Genomic DNA, 17,300 nt, shown 5'->3' with positions numbered 1-17,300 from the left:
GACCTGCAGATTTGCAGGGCTCTATTGATCAGTTACTGTTGAACTGCTTTTAACCTCTAATTTTATAGAAAAAGTTATTTAGTTTTCTAATGGTTAATGTATGCAAATATTTAAACAGAGAGACAAAAGTTGAGAGATTTAATTACTTTAGCTAGTTTCCTTATTATGGGTGATATTGACCCTCAAGTAATGGTGAGACACAAGCCCTATTTACCACATTGGTCCTTTTCATAAAAAACACCATCACACTTATTAACTAAAATACCCCAAGAGAACAGATCACAGCAACAATCCTGCACTGCTTTGTACTTCACTTTCTGATCAGTGAAGGTACTATGTGTAGGAATCATTCCTTTTTCTTTGTATTATGAATTCTTCCTCATTCTGTACTTTGTACACTGTCAAGCACTATGCTCTCAGTATATACACATATAATACTGCTATTCTATTACAATAAAATCCATATATTATTACAGTGGTCTCCAACCTTTTTGAGCACGAGATCACTTTTTGAATTTAAGTGCAATCCAAGATCTACCTCAAATATAACATACCCTTGCCCTGCCTCCTTCCCACCCTTTCTCCCAGGCCCCACCTCTCCTCACTCCATCCTCCCTCTTTTGCCCATCCTCACTCACTTTCATCAGGCAGGGGCAGAGGGTTGAGGTGCAGGCTCTGGTCTTGGATTAAGGGATCTGGAGTGTGACAGGGGCTGTGAGCTGCTCTGGGGGCATGCAGTTGGGGTGTAGGAGGGAGTTCTAGGTGCACGCTCTGGGAGGATGCATGGGTGCTCAGGGTTAGGGCAGGGGCTTGAGGTGCAGGAGGGGGTTCATGACTGGAGTAGGAATTTGGGCTCCACCTGGGCACTGCTGTTGGCTCCTGGGCGGTGGTGCAGTGGGGCTAAGGCAGGTTCACCCCTGTCCTGGCCCTGGACAACTCCCAGAAGCAGCCAGCAAACTCCATCCCAAATCCTGTTGTGCCCCCTGCCCTGTTCTGTGGAGAAAGGATAGAGAGTAGGAGGGGGCACCTTGATATCCTCTCTCTCCTCTGCCCTGAACAGAAAGCAGGAGGCTCCCTAGGAGGAGGGGCAGCTCTAAGGCAAAGGGCAGGAGGTGCGCAGCAGTGGGGAGAGGGGTAGCTGAAGTGTTGGCACTTGATAGCCTCTTGACCAAACCAATTAGGATCACCTGTCAGAGGCTCCAAGATCTACCAGTAGATCCCAATCCACTGATTGGTGACCACTGTATTATTAGATGGCTTTACTGTAGAAATATATTTTAGTGGCATAGAGTTGATCATTTTAAATGAAAGGTTTTGAGTTTTTTTGTAATAGAGAATTCTAGTTCTGGTTAAGATGATAATAATAATATTTGTACTCCAAGATCTGATAATGTCATATGTAAAACCTTGATTTATCAATGGGAGCTGTGGACACACCTGTCTATATGGCTGCTGAAAGGGACATGCAATAAGTAAAGGAGGGCAACATGGGAAAACCCTTCATGAATATGACATATATTTTGTTTGTGAAAATCCCACTGATCTCAATGGGACTTCTACATGCAGATCATTACACTCTGGTATCTTAGGGTATGTCTACACTACCCTCCTATTTCGAAATAGGAGGGTAATGTAGGCATACCGCAATTGCAAATGAAGCCCGGGATTTGAATTTCCCGGGCTTCATTTGCATAAGCCGGGCGCCGCCATTTTTAAATCCCGGCTGGTTCGAACCCCGTGCCGCGCGGCTACACGCGGCACGGACTAGGTAGTTCGAACTAGGCTTCCTAGTTCGAACTACCGTTACTCCTCATTCCACAAGGAGTAACGGTAGTTCGAACTAGGAAGCCTAGTTCGAACTACCTAGTCCGTGCCGTGTGTAGCCGCGCGGCACGGGGTTCGAACCAGCCGGGATTTAAAAATGGCGGCGCCCGGCTTATGCAAATGAAGCCCGGGAAATTCAAATCCCGGGCTTCATTTGCAGTTGAGGTATGCCTACATTACCCTCCTATTTCGAACTAGTGGGGTAGTATAGACATACCCTTACAGAAAAAAATATTTGCAGAAGTTCTCAATAATAATTTTAACATAGATAATATCACTACTTTGTTCAAAAATATAACTCACTGAAGTTATTTTACCAAAATAACTTCAGTGAGAAATCACCAAAATAATGTAAATTCTCTTAATTAAGAGTGTAAATTCTCTTCATGTCCCTGGTGGATAGCTTAGTCAATTATAGTATTTTTTTAACACTACAAAGATATGTGAAAAGCACAAATTCACTAGCATTCAAATAACTTTTTATAGCTAGGAAAAACAGACCTAGCCCTGCATGACAGAAGTCCAATGGAAACAGGATCAAATCCAGGGTCTGGGACTAAACAGTTGTAGTAAACAGATAATAGACATACAAATCTTCTTGGTCACAGTGCACTATCTTCACAAACTAGAGCAGCTGAGATTTACAAGGTATTTCACTGATTTTCAAGGGTATTACTGCATTGTGATTTTTATAGTCAAACTTCTTACACCTCAGTTTGTAACAAAACATCAAAATATACTGAAATACATTAAAGTATGGCTTACATCATCCTTTCCTATAGAAAACAAAAACAAACAAAAACATCAAAGAAATAATTTAAATCAAAATTTCAGATGTACTGAAATCACAAACTTCCAATGATACCTCTTTGGGGGACAGAGGAAGGAAGTAGGGAGCATGACCAGCTAAACTGGCTTCTATCCCAGGAAATGTGGGGTGCCCCAAGCTTTTTGGGATTTCCCCTAAGTGTTAGGACATCGTCATGTTTTGAGGGACAAACCCCTGGTTATTTGAAACACAGATCACTCCCCACTAAAAGAGGTACTTGCTAATGAGTTATAAAGAGTTTACAAAGATTCTCGGAGGAGTTTCTATATCTTGGTTCCATTCCCTGCTTGCTTATTCCCCCAACACTAAATATCTGAAGTCACAATCACATGCTGCTCACAAGAAAAGACATCCCCTTCCTCCAGTACCTTATATATATAGGAGTAGATCCACACCCTTTCTCTGAGAGGATCCCCTTTCAGTGGAATTGTATGAGAAGTAATCTGCATGTGGCTACCCAGGATTTGCCCTGGAGGATGGATTTGCTCTCTATTGGACAATGAACTGCAATTTGAGCAAGTAACATCCCCTCCTTTCCATATAGCAGGGAGAGGAGACAATGGTCTTAATAACCTTATTACTAATTTTGGCAAATTATTTTTAGGACTAAGCAACACTTCAATTACTACTCAGTAAGTGTTAACATCATGTATCTGATGGCAAAATTTGGCACATAAGACCTGATTCTGATCTTGCTCAGATGTTGATCAGGATTCTTTTTTCCCCCTAAATATCTAGGGTTACATTTGCCAAAACCATTGTGAGATGTTATTTCTGGCATAAATTTGTAATTTGGTAAAAATAAGCAGTTGGGAGTGAAAGCCATATAAAAAGAAAAGCTAAATAAAATAATGAAAAAAAAGAAACTATAAGAATATACTTTCCTATTAATTTTGGGTGATTTAATTATTCACTCTTCAGTTTACTATGCTATTTCACATATTTAATTTACTTAGTATGAAATTTATTTACTTGTTTATTCTGAATTTGTCTCCCTTTCTGTTCATATAAATCTCTATGTCTTAGCAGAACAGTTTCAGTATGGCAAAATTAGTGGACTAACTAGGATGTGGTAGTATGGAAAACTCTTTTTTTCTATTTGCCTGAAAATGTTAAGTCCTATATCCAGAACTCCATGGCATATGATTGACCTGTGGCCTTCAATTAAACTGCAGCTGTTTCATCATAGTATGCCATTGCAGAACACATTAATTCATGCAAAAGCAAAAACAGAATGATACAATCCATAACAGAAAGAAGCAATCCTTGATATTCAGATCATATCTATTGCACTTTTGGAGTGTAGGGCCACTCTTGGACTAGTGCAGAACACAGAAATCATACAAAACAGAAAAATATGTTTTTAATTAACTTTTCCCAAACTGTAGTTAAACAAAAATAATTTTTCCTATTTTGTATTATATGATAATTTGGAATAACATATCTGGAAGCTGAGATACTCTATTAATATGATAAAGTTTATTATAAGGAGATAAGCGAATAGTGAGTTTCTCTAGTACTGTTCTGATGTGTGACTGTAAAACAACTGCATCTTCTTACTCAAAGGAGGCACTCTAACTGGATAAATCAGTCACATCCAATTGCTGAAGTGAAAAAAATATTCCTCATTCCACTCTTTAAAACCTTTAACTTGTTAGCACTCCAGAGTCCATACAGATATGAGTGAACGGCATTCTCATCTGGCTCACACACCACACACAAAATTGGTATCTGAGTTTCAACTGCATGTTGATTAGATGTACTTTTACAACCTCAGTAAAAATGAGTACAGGATCTGCCGAAAAAGCTCCCCGCTGTCAGCAGTGTCATGTCGGCTACACTTTACTTTCACTTTTGACACTGAGCCTGATTGGCATAGTGTCAGAACGTGAGTATGCAAATGAAGACCGGGATATTTAAATCCCGGGCTCATTTGTACTTCTGAAGTGCTTGATTTGTATCCTTCTGTCAGCAGAGGGATGCAGTCTCGACGTAGCCTGTGGTTGCAATGGTGTACCTGAGGGTATAAATTTGCAGGCAGAATCTTTATTACAGCTGATGATGCATGAGAAAGAAGGAATCCTTAGCCTATCTATCCAAGTCCAAATTGAGTTTGCATGGCTTATAGCTGGAAGAAAAGACATTTTTGTACTTGCAACTAAGAATATCTGATACGGAATCCACTGAAATACAATAAAATTGGAAACCAACATCCTTTTGACAGTCACATTTCAAATGTAGAATTTTGCACAACTTTTATTACATTTTTATCAGCAAATTTAAATACAAATAAGCTTTGGTTGTCTGAAGCTGTTCGTCTTCACATTAAAAATGACACAGCAGACAGCAGTTTGATCAAGTGATGATAAACTCAGAACATAGATATAGCTGTAAGAGACATTCTAATCCATGTAAAATATATCCTTTTTAAAGCAGAGTTTAAATAACCTTGTTAATTTTTATTTTTCATTTTATATTAAATTTTATTGCTGATATAAACTGCCCTATTCGATGAGAAAAGGATATTTCAAGTTCATGATTGATTTTAAATTTCAATGGAAAAGTAAAACAGAGATGTTAGCTGTATATCATGCCACAAAGAGATTAACATGAAGTTTTTTATTAAGTGGGTCTATTTCTTCCCTTATAACAATTGTGAATCAGGAGTAATTCCTATGCAGTCAATGAAGTCACAGTCAATGGAGTCTACACTGCACTGTTCTTCCGCCTCTTTTTTCGGAAGAAGCTTTTCTGATATTTGGCCTGTCTACACTGTGACAAATGTCGGAAAAAACCTCTTTTTTGGAACATCCCATCTTTCTCGTAAAATGAGGTTTACAGAGATGCCGAAAAAGCGCATCTACTCTTCCGGAAAAAAATGTGGAAGAGCACACATGTTTCCTGAACGTGGCAGAGTGTTTCTGGGTATCCCGGAAAAACTATGCAGTGTAGACATAGCCACAATGGCATAAAACAAGGGGGAAATGGTGAGAAAAATCAGGCTCAGTATTAGTATTAAAGAAAATGTCTAATTTTCTTTGAAAAGTTTGTAGCTGTCTAAACAATACAAATATTACTCTGCAATCTTGAAACACTGACCCTTGAATTATGATTATTTTAAAAATTCTATTTTACTCTATTTTTAAGAGAGACTCTAACATTTTTCAGTTATTTTATCAAAATTATGGGTCAATACCACTCACTGTGAGCCATATTAGGGATGTTAAGTAACAATTAATTAGCTGATCAAGTAGACAATGGAATTTCCATCGATTACTCGATAGGTTGACAAGGGAAAGTGCTTGCTACCACCACTGCAGCTCTGCCTCCCATGCCCCTCCCCAAGCTCATACTACATTTAAAGTGCAGAGCTATAGTGGGGTTAGCTCCCAGGATTGACGCAAGCCAGGACTGAAAAGTCCCAGGTTGCCCTGGCTCCAGGACCGCTGCGGCTCTGCCTCCTGTGCCCCTCCCCTCAACACTGTGGAGACGGTGCTTTAAGCTGTCTCCCCCCAACACCAACTCCTGTTTCCTCCACCTTGCTGCCTCTGATACAGTCACTAAGGGTATGTCTACACTAGCCACCCTAGGTTGAACTAGGGTGGCTAATGTAGTCATTCGAACTTGCAAATGAAGCCCGGGATTAAAATATTAAAATAACCCGGGCTTTATTTGCATTTTCCCGGGCGCCACCATTTTTAAATGCCCAGTAGTTTGAACTCCCTGCCCGCAGCTACACGCGGCACAGGCTAGGTAGTTTGAACTAGAGCCCCTAATTTGGACTACCGTTACTCCTCCTGCAATGATATACCCTAAGGGTATGTCTACACTACAAAGTTAGTTCGAACTAACGGACGTAGGCGCTACACTAGCGCTCCGCTAGTTCGAATTAAATTCGAACTAGCGGAGCGCTTAGTTCGAACTAGGAAAACCAGTTCGAACCAGCACCCAGCCAGCAGACCCTGCACCTGGCACGGATCGAGCCACCCACCCGATGCCCCCCAGCCCTCCCCCTCTTCCCGGGACCAGGCTGGCGGATCCCGGGAGCTTGCCCGGGACCGCAAGAGGCAGGCACCCGCCTGGGCTAGTGCAGACATCGTGGACCTCGTCCACGATCTCCGCACTAGGCACAGGAAAGTGGCTGGCTAGGGCAGGAGAGCTGCCAGCCTGGCCACCCAGGTGTGCAAGAGAATCAAGGGGGTCCACTGAGACCCCCGAACCTGAGCCCTGAGCTTACAATGGCCGTCCTGGGTCAGACCAAAGGTCCATCTAGCCCAGTAGCCTGTCTGCCGACAGCAGCCAACCCTAGGGACCCTGGAGAGGATGGACCGAAGACAGTGACCAAGCCATTTGTCTCATGCCATCCCTCTCCAGCCTTCCATAAACCTTGGCCAGGGACACCACTCCTACCCCCTGGCTAATAGCACTCCATGGACCCAACCTCCATGACTTGATCTCACTTCTCTTTAAACTCTGTTCCAGTTGTAGCCTTCACAGCCTCCTGCAGCAAGGAGTTCCACAGGTTGACTCTTTGCTTTGTGAAGAACAACTTTCTGTTACTACTTTGAAGCCCGCTACCCATTCCTTTCCTTTGGTGTCCTCTAGTCCTTCTTTATGGGAACTAATGAAGAACTTTTCTGTATGCACCCTCTCCATCCAACTCCTGCTTTTAGAGACCTCTATCCTGTCCCCCCTCCATCTCCTCTTTTCTAAGCTGAAAAGTCCCAGTCTCTTTAGCCTCTCTTCATATGGGACCTGTTCCCAACCCCTGATCATTTTAGTTGCCTTCCCCTGTCCCAGCCTCTCTCTTCCCCTCTCCCACCTCCTTTTCCCAGTCTCCCCCAGTTTTGTTCAATAAAGACAGATTCCATTTTGGAAGACACATTATCTTTATTTTGTACATCAAGAAGAGGGGCTAGGGAGGGGTAAGTGGAAGGAGGTGAGGGAGGAATGGGGTACGAGCCCCCGATGGGGAGGACTGGGCTGGCTCTGCGGGCTTCTGGGGGTGGAAGCTCTCCTGCAGCCCCCCAATTGCCCCCTCTCCCGAGATGGCAGCCTGCGGCAAGTGCAGCCGGTCTGATGGCCGAGTGCTGTGATGTGCCCAATGTGGGTACTCCGGGCACTCCAAGCCAGGACTGCTTTGCAAGCAGGGCACCCCTGAGAACTGTCTGTCCAGGGTGGAGGTCGGGACCCTTTAAGCACAGCCCTCGGCTAGCCTGAGACAGCATCTCCACGCTCTAAGTCCTCCTCTGATGCCCTGCCGGCACTGCTTCCGGCCAGCCTTAAGCCCGGTTCAGGGTCCACTTAATGTGGACATGCTAGTTCGAATTAGCAAAACGCTAATTCAAACTAGTTTTTTAGTCTGGATCCGTTAGTTTGAATTAGCTTAGTTCGAATTAACTAATTCGAACTAAGTTAGTTCGAATTAACATTGTAGTGTAGACGTACCCTAATATAGTTACTTGACTAGTCACTTACATCCCTAAGCCATATGTTCCCTTTTGTAGAAAAAAAGGTCAAGAAATGGGGCAGAAGTACAAGGCAAAAAATGTATCTCAGTACGCTCACATTTAGCTTGATGGATCAGCATACAAAACTGTGGGTTTTGTTGTTTGTTTAAACACTACTGCCTCAACTGTAGAGTAAATAAATTTGAACTTTGACACAATACAATCCTAGATTGCAGCTGCATCTTCCTGTGCCTGTTTTAATTCTGCTACATATTAAGATTTCATTCATAGAATTATCTTTGTTTGGTCTTGAATTGATGAATGTGTGCCTATGAAAAGGAAGGAGAATTTCAGTTTTGATACCTACAGGCACGTAGAATATGGTCTGTGAAAATGTGTAGAGAAGAAATCTGGGCTCTAAGGATACGTTTACATTGCATTCCTCCGAGAGAGAGGAATGCAAATTTAGACAAATGAAATTGCAAATGAAGCGTGGATTTCCCATGCTTCATTTGCATAATGGTGGCCAGCCGCTTTTCCGAAATAGCGTATTTTGAGAAAAAACGGGGTTATTTTGAAAAGAAACTCTTCCTACGAAATAACCCCATTTTTTCCTCGAAATACGCTATTTCAGAAAAGCACTGGCCGCCATTATGCAAATGGAGCGCAGTAAATTCAAATCTGTGCTTCATTTGCAATTTTGTTTGTCTGCATTTGCATTCCTCTCTCGAAAGAGGAATGCAATGTAGACATACCCTAAAAGACTCCAGTCTTCCTTGAAGCAACACAATATCAATGAAAAAAGGAAAGATTTCCTGCCTCAGGCATTGTTCTCTTTGTGTAGATACTCCTCAGAGCATTCTGTGCCAAATATTAAAATTTCTGGTCACAATATTTTACAATGTTGCCAAATGCTGCACATTTTATTTGTCAAATAAATGTGGAGGCTCCAGCATGGCATTGCACTGTGCAGCTCTCCCTGGGATATAAACTCAATGGTGAGACTGCACCCAGTACTGAAACAGTGCAAGGCAGGATCCAAGTATGGAGGAGCTTAGTATGTATGTGGGGGGAAGTGGAGGGAAATTCAGGTGTAGTTTGAGAGGGTTCTGTATGGAGCAGACTGGATGCTGGCAGAACAGTGGGGGATCTCGATGCAGAGGTGTTTGTTTGGAGGTTTTGGGTGCAATGGTACTGAACTCTGCAGGGGGTCCAGGTGAAGGTAACACATGCTCAGTGGGGGCTTCAGGGGGAGGGGGAGGTATAGAACTCAGCAGGAGGGTCTGTGTATGGTGGGCTCAGTGGGGTGGGGATCCAGGTGCAGTGGGATGGACCTCGGTAGGGAGGGTGGCTTTTCAGGGTGATGCAGGTACAGTTGGAGTGGAGCTTATTGGGGGAAGAGGTCTGTGGGTGGGGACTGAGGCCTGTCAGGAGAGTCTAGATACAAGGGGGTCTGGATGAATGGGGATTGAGTAGATGGGGGAGCAGCTCCCTGTACCAAGATCCCTCCCCCCTCCATTTGAGAAGCCATGGGTGAAGGAAAGAAAAGGGGGGGGGGAAGTCTGCAAAGCTTCCTTTAACCGGGGGAGAAAGCTGCAGGTGGGTTTGACCCTGACTTGGATATTCCATGGGGTAGAGGAAGTCCCATCTTCCCCAGCCTAGCTGGGGCTACCAGTGAGCCTGGTTTACAGTAGGAGCCACCAGCTGGCTCTTCCCCATCTCTCCTCCTGTCTCACAGTGATTTATCTCTCTGCTTGCTGCCCGGGGCATCTAAAACTAACTGCTGGGGAGGGTTACATAACCACTTTTGTGGCTTCCCTTTGCTCCCCTGTAAGATGGTCATTTTTCTGAAGGGAATCTGTACATGCACAGAAGCACAGAAATCCCCCAGAAAGATATAATGCACAACATTCTGTAACTATGTAGCTAATACCTGCACATGATAACATTTATTTTACATAAACCTGGGAAATTCTAGTAACACCTTTATGCCCTGCTCCAATAAAAAACAACAACCACCCAACACCTCACTAACCTTCCTCACATTAACACTAAGATTTCAAAGTGAAGCAAGCTAAAGTTAGGAAATGCCTCAATAAAGGCTACCTGCTTTTTCTTCATTCTGCCCATTTGAGACAGAATGTTTATTATATACCCATTCTTCTTTCATAGGGGAGAGAAGTTCACTGAAGAAGTCTGGGATAGAGGCAGGAATAGATCCAATCCAGTGTTTTAACGACAAGCCTTCCTGCTGACTCCTGCCTCATTCATTACACAAATATACTCCAGGTGCCAGTCTAATTCATTATGGGTGAGAGGTTTCAAATGGGCCTACTGGGTCCCCAGGTCCTCGGTCTGGGTTCTGTTCCTTCTTCTGCCTCAGACTTTCGTGAACCGAGATCATATTTGACCAGATTTGACCATAGTTTCGGCCAGATTTTTAGAGGCCCTAAGTACACACTGCTCTGTTGGGCTTCCATGAGCCAACACTTCTGAAAATCAAGTAATCAATCTCCAGGTATTCCAGATGTAAAAGTAGTTTCAGAAGTATTATGAGAAAAAATCCAGTAATGGCTGTTAGGCAATCAGATGAGTGCTACTGAAAAACCAATACACGATTAAAAAAATATTATTTAAGGAAAGCTTTGGAAAGTGTGAGGTGCATGAAATGTGAGGCCATATGCTGAATGATGTGAATAAAAATGAATATTAAACAGCTCCCTCGTTCACCGATAATTTTCTCTCCTCCTCAGCAACTGAGGCAGGGGTCCCGTGCTACACTTTGCAACCCAATTCTTTTAATAACTGAGTTATGTCTGCATATACATATAATTCTACACAAAAGAGATATTGTACATTAATGCTAGTTTCTTTCATTGGCATTTAACAGTATTACCTAAATGGCATGCTCTATTAACATCCAGATACTACAAGAATTTAAATTATGTAATAAAGGGTTTTACATTTTTCTGAATCCCTTCTGAGAGTTTTATTCAACACTCATTGCACACCTTAAACTTCCATGCACGTAATGGGATAAGCAGGAAATGCAGGATTGGGCCTTACAATAATTTTAAAAAGCCTGATATCTTGTTCTAAAAAAAAAAAAAAAAGTCAGTTTTGCAGATATGTAATGGCTCATTAGCAGGAGACAATGAACTGAGGGAGAATGTGTTTTTCCTGTAAGCATTAGGATCAACCTGTAAGTAATGGCTATTGGCTTTGCAACTAGGGTTACCAGATGGTTTCAACAAAAATACCGGATACACTTGACATTACATCACAATCTACATTACATCTTATTTAGAAAATACCAGACATTTATATTTTCTCATTTATATTTTCTCAATTTTTTTCCCCAAACAGAAAGCTCAAATACTGGACTGTCCGGTTCAAAACCAGACACCTGGCAACCCTATTTGCAACAACCTGTGGCCATGTCACCTGATGCTGGAATCCATTTTGGATTCTGTACTTTTCCACAGACAGAAGGAGGAGGATAAGGTTTTGGGAGAAAAAGGATTCATGCTTTAGGCAAATCCTATTTAAGGGTGGGAAGTGAAATAATTTAGGTAATCAGTTCTGACTGCTGGAAACAACTAAGGTTGAATTGGGGGAAGGAACTGGGCCCAGCCTAGAAAGATGTTTGGCCAGTGAAGAACATTATGAGAACCAGATTTTGGGTGAGATCTTATATGTAACTAGTTTAGTTAGTGTATTAAACTTAGCTTGCATGCTCATTTTGCTCAGTTACATACTTGTTCTGTTTGCTGCTTCTTATGACCATTTTAATCTTATCTTTTTATGCTTAATAAAATCATTCTTATTTAATAATAAACCCAGTGCAAGTAATTACTACCTGGAGGAGCAAGAAGTCTGTGAAAATATCTCTTTACATTGAGAAAGAGGGCAAATTTCATGAGCTCACACTGTATAGATCTCTATACAGTGTAAGATGGGTTTTTCTAGAGTTCATCTCCCAGAGGGGCTGTGTACATGAATGCTTGGAAAAGGTCTCTTGCTGCATTGCTTTCAGTCTGTTTCTGCAGCCTTGGGGGTGTGGCCCTGTCCATAAATCTCAGTAGGATCAGGCTGGAGAGCTGAATTCAGTAAGACAGGATTGCAGGATGCCCAGGCTCTTTATAGGGAAAGCAGACTCAGTGATGTCTCAACAAATGAAATAACAGTCCCAAAGGGGTAGGTGACCTATCACCATTCAGTATTACATAACAGATTAATCAATTATATTGACAATTTTTTGTCCGGTATGCTGTAGTTTTATGATTCATATCTGTATATCAACAGAGTGTGACTATGTGAGAGAGCGAGAAAGAGAAAGAGAGAGAGAGAGAGAGAGAGAGAGAGAGAGAGAGAGAGAAAAATAAATATTTGGTGCTGGTTTGCTTTACTTAAAAAAATGTAAATGTCCCATTATATGCTTGAAGAAGATGCCTTTAAGTCCTTTTTGAGATTCAAACAAAATTTTAGCAAGAGAAAAGCACTTAGATAAATTTGATTGTTTTCAGAAAATGTATTTAAATAATAAATTTAAAAGCTTGATGAAAACATTATTTTCTTCCTCCTATCACAAGAGATAAAAATATTAAGCCCACAAAATATGTAGTCTGAATACTAAAATTTTTCTTCCTGGTATTTTTGTGGGAAGAAAAGAGAGGGGGTTGTCTTACTTAGCTGCATCAATGCCTTCTGCACTTTGTATCAGTCAATTTTTCAAGTCACAAATACAGTATAAATTTTTTACCATTCCCAATAAAATTTAAAGATTTAGCACTGAAGTAAAACACTTTATCCATAAAAGACAACTCTACAAATTAGTTCCACCTACCTGTGCTAGTGCGATATGTGCCTGTATGTGCTGGTTGTAGAGGGTCCCCCTGACTCTGGCTGAGACTCCTCATAGGGGGCTTCTGATACACTCTGTCTTCGTAAATCGGATCTATATGGTGCTCTGGAGACTGCAGTGCCCTTAATTCAGAGCCAAGGTGGCTGTGCTGGCTGCTGTAAGATGCCCGAGACCCAGCTGTGAACAGATTCATAAAGAAAATTTAAAGAGAGAAAATCTCACATAAAGCAGGATCTAATCTGATGAAAAGCGTATTTGAAGACAACTCTTGTTTTAACAAAAACAAAACAAAGAATTTTTTAAATGCAAAGAAAATCAACATGAAATGGCACCAGTGACTCAAGTTAATCGTCTTATCGGCATGGCCCAACTGTCTGCTTTTGCTTCAAACCCTGATTTCCTCAAAAGGCGGAAGATATTTCAGAGATACATAACTACTGTGCAAGGCCAATAAAATATTTTTTTCATACAGAGACTAACAAACATAGCTAGCTGCCTTATCCAGAGGAACCCTATCGAAGGTTTCAACTGCCAAATCAGAAATTGGAGGAGGAAAGCCAGCACTAGCCCATGTACTACATCCACGTGGTAAATTTACAAATGAAATAAGTTAAATCTGATGAATAAATGTGTTGTTCACAACATCAAAGCAGACCTTCTGACTGATTTATTTGAAGTATGATGGAGCAGTTATACCTCATCAGCACTTTTGTCTTAGACTGTGTAGAAACCAGACGGTTAGGACTTTTCAAAGCTTAAATCCTCAAGGGAATTAATATATTAAGCATATCTTCAGAAAAAATATTTTAAAAAGGCATAGTTACTATAAAATCTCTTTTTAAAAGACGAATCTACATCTTTACAGGGCAAAGGAAATGATTCCTATCTTCTTATTCTAATAATAAAAAATAATATTTTACTATCAGGTTATTAACAGATAGACTTGTACATTTCCAGGTTTGGCAACTAGCTTAAACATTTGTTTCATTTTTTTACATAAGTATCTTAGTTATGTTTTTCTGCTTTATGATCTATTTGTAAGGATAAGACTGGGGAAAGCCACACAAAGGTCTCAAATGTGATGGCAGAAGTACATAGTATTCTCATTTTACTAAATATTATAATGCAAGGCACAGAACAAACAGTGGCTAGGTCTGAGGTGAAAGCACATTCTCAGAGTTGGGAAGCTGTTGAAGGTTTTGAGATAGTACAGAACAGTTTTTTTAAGAGGAGGGAAAGAATTAGTCCAGTTTCCATCTTTACAGGTAAATAATTGATTCTGCTTATAGCTTGCTCGTGTATGCCCACATCCCCTCCCATCCCACCATAATCTATACAAGTACATGATTTAAGAGCACCACTGTATTACACAATGCCCTTTGAAGAGGAGAGAGAAGAAAAAAGAAAAAGAAGAAAGATTATCAATAAATCCAGTATGTGATTTGGAATTATCACAGCCATTAACAAAAACTCATGTTACTCTCTGCTGTTCTAGATACCTTGCCATGTTCTAGATACCTTGGTCATGATTATCGCAGATATAAAAAAACAGCAGTGCATTGTGGGCCAAATTTTCAAGTCTTTGAACCTGATTCTCAAATGGGCATAATGTCTCCAGAAAGGCTCACTATTTTGCTGGATTGGATACGAAAATAGTAACCTGCTTTTGTATGAACAGCTTTCCTTTTCATTTAATTCCATTTTTGTGTAAAAAATGTGAAAAACTGAGAAGCCACTTAAAAACTTTCCCACTACAAGTCTTTTGGTACGAAAGAATGTGATCTATGAATGAAATAAATTAACTATAGAAGAATTTTAAATGGTGTCCTTTACTTAATAACTACTGGCTTTCTTTGGCTAATTGCCAGATGAATCCTGCTGTTGAGAGTGATGTGATGGATTCATCTTCAAGTCCTGCTCCCACTGAAATCACTGGGAACTTTTCCATTGACTTGAGTGGCAGCATATCTTAATCCTTTTAATACATATTTATATGATTATGCTACTAATTTCAACTCCTCTTTTGTATAACACTAAAGGTTTTCTTTTGAGAACTCATGTCCTGATTCTATAATCACTTACATACTTGTTTAAATTTTAAAAACCACATATTCCCCATTATTATTATTTTCATTATAGCAGTACTACAGGTCCATTGTGTTACCTCTTTACTTTTGTCTTTTTTGTCTAACAACAATTTTTTTGAAGAAAATTTTCATAGGTGTTCCGCATAAAAAAAATTATTGTTTGGTGTTCTGTGGTCTCAAAAAGTTTAAGAAACACTGTCTTAACAAAACATAGAAAATACTATGTTTTAGAGGACATGGTAATAACTTGAACGGAATTCATACTTTCACATCAGTTACTTTTATTTCTCTTCATAGACTGTGAGAATATAAATAAATATAAACAGTTACATTTCATTATCTTTCCTGACAGATCTGCAGCTTTTCTATTGGGCTGTGTCCAGACTCAGGGGTTTTTTCGGGAAAAGTAGCCTTTTTCCAAAAAAACTTCACCTGCGTCTAGACTGCAGCCGCGTTCTTTCAAAATTAAATCGAAAGAACGCGGCTTTTCTTTCGACGGCGGTAAACCTCATTTCACGAGGAAGAATGCCTTCTTTCGAAAGTGCTTCTTTCGAAAGAAGGCGTTCTTGAATGTAAATAGGGCTTCTTCGAAAGAGAGCATCCAGACTCACTGGGTGCTTTCTTTCGAAAAAGCGGCTTGCTCTTTCGAAAGTTCCGCGTGCAGTCTAGACGCTCTCTTTCGAAAGAGGCTCTTTCGAAAGTATCTTTCGAAAGAGCCTCTTTCGAAAGACGCCTGCAGTCTAGACATAGCCTTGATGAGCTATTTCATGAAACTACAGAATAATTTGCAGGTTGAACCTCTCCAGCATGACATGCTGGGGACCTGACCAGTGCCAAAGCAGAGATTTTGTCGAACCATGAGAGGTCAGTATTGTAGTGAACAGATCTCTTTTATTTCTATTTTGCCAAGACAAATGAATGGAACAATGTACCAATGTGCCCTTTTCCAATTTCTGCAACATTCCACATTTTTTGGAATCAATACTGTATTGACACATACTTGCACTTAGCAGCATTACCAACACTTACACTGATTGCTGGTATCTTAGGGTGCGTCTACAACACTGCACCATAACTCTAAATAAGATACGCAATTTGAGTTACGCAAATTGCCTATCTTATTTTGATGCTATTTCGAAAAAACTTATTTCATCATTTGACGTTGTCTACACAGCGCCAAACTGAGAAATAATGTGCTTTTCTGAAACATCCCTTACTCATTGTAGAATGAAGTTTACAGGGATGTCAGAATAGAGAGCCCAAAATAACGGGCTTGCTGTGAAGACACAGGATAGTTATTTTGGGATACTCTGGTATCCTGAAACAGTATTGCAGTGTAGACGTGCCCTTAAAAGACACATTTAGGAGTAAATTAGAGCTAAATAACAACACAGGACACTGAGAGCCAGGACTGGTGGCTGTAAACAAACATTGCCAATCTGTGGAAAACTTGGCCCAGTCACAGTATGTGGATATCTGGGTATCTAAAAAGCCACACCATGGATGTTGCTGGACCAGAGAACTGGACTAGCGAGTTTTAACCAGTATTGTATATTTGGGAGAGTTTGTCTCTTTGTGAGTCTGTCTGTCTATTCAACTTCTCCTAAACAGTGAGAACTAGGACCACCAAATTTCGTATTCAGCTTCCTTTAATCATAACACAAAGCAAGATACGGGTTTGCCCACCATCTACCATCTCCCTGATGCATACAGGGGTGCATAAAATAATACAGTAAAAAGAATTGCCTAGAAGGTGAAAGGGACTGGCTGGAGGTGCACCTACCCTCCTGTCCAGGTCTGCTCCAAACCTTCCCCCCTCCAGGTGCCTTTAGGGAGGGTGGGAAGAATGCAGCTCTCCCCCATTCATACAGGACCATTGCTGCTGTTCCCCTTCATCAGGGAGCAAGGGAAAAGTGCCCAACTTGCTCGCTTCTTCAATCTGGAAGGGAAGTGCAGGAGGTAAATGAACCTGGCCCTGGCCCACTGAGAGGCACGCACTCCACCCACAATTGTGCCTGCTGGAGCTACAGCAGCCATGGAGAGGCACCTCTCGTTTAGCCCCAAACTACTGCAGTTAGAGGAGGCTGGGGTAATCCTCTCTCCCAGGGGCAGCCTGCATACTGACCCCTGCCCCAATGCACAACATCAAAAAATGTGTTCTTGCAACTGATATAACCCTTTAACATGTGCAACATGAAACATTATTCAGTCCTATATGGGTTGAAGTGTGATTTTGCCACTTTCAC

The 17,300-nt window shown here is 41.1% G+C and overlaps 1 protein-coding gene and 1 long non-coding RNA gene across 11 annotated transcripts in view; one reads left to right on the top strand and one right to left on the bottom strand.

Moving 5' to 3' along the window:
- The window catches only part of CTNND2 (catenin delta 2), a 1,073,049-nt gene that overhangs the window by 408,566 nt on the left and 647,183 nt on the right, over window positions 1-17,300 (bottom strand). For all 8 annotated transcript variants that reach the window (XM_006120137.4, XM_006120139.4, XM_075921468.1 and 5 more), the window contains one exon: window positions 12,950-13,144. In XM_006120137.4, the coding sequence (XP_006120199.1) occupies window positions 12,950-13,144 (195 nt within the window). The remainder of the gene's footprint in view (window positions 1-12,949; window positions 13,145-17,300) is intronic.
- Window positions 1-17,300, top strand: part of LOC112545295 (uncharacterized) — a 53,653-nt gene that overhangs the window by 26,077 nt on the left and 10,276 nt on the right. Inside the window, exon 4 of one of the 3 annotated variants that reach the window (XR_012901791.1) lies at window positions 10,276-10,400. The exons of the other annotated variants lie outside the window; for them this stretch is intronic. This is a non-coding gene — a long non-coding RNA (uncharacterized LOC112545295). Of the gene's footprint in view, window positions 1-10,275; window positions 10,401-17,300 lie in introns of those variants that run through there. 3 annotated transcript variants of the gene reach the window in all.

This window comes from Pelodiscus sinensis, chromosome 2, assembly GCF_049634645.1.
Source record: "Pelodiscus sinensis isolate JC-2024 chromosome 2, ASM4963464v1, whole genome shotgun sequence".
Classification (NCBI taxonomy): Eukaryota; Metazoa; Chordata; order Testudines; family Trionychidae; genus Pelodiscus; species Pelodiscus sinensis.
The sequence above is the reverse complement of the archived record's forward strand: the minus strand, read 5'-3'. Positions and strand labels throughout refer to the sequence as shown.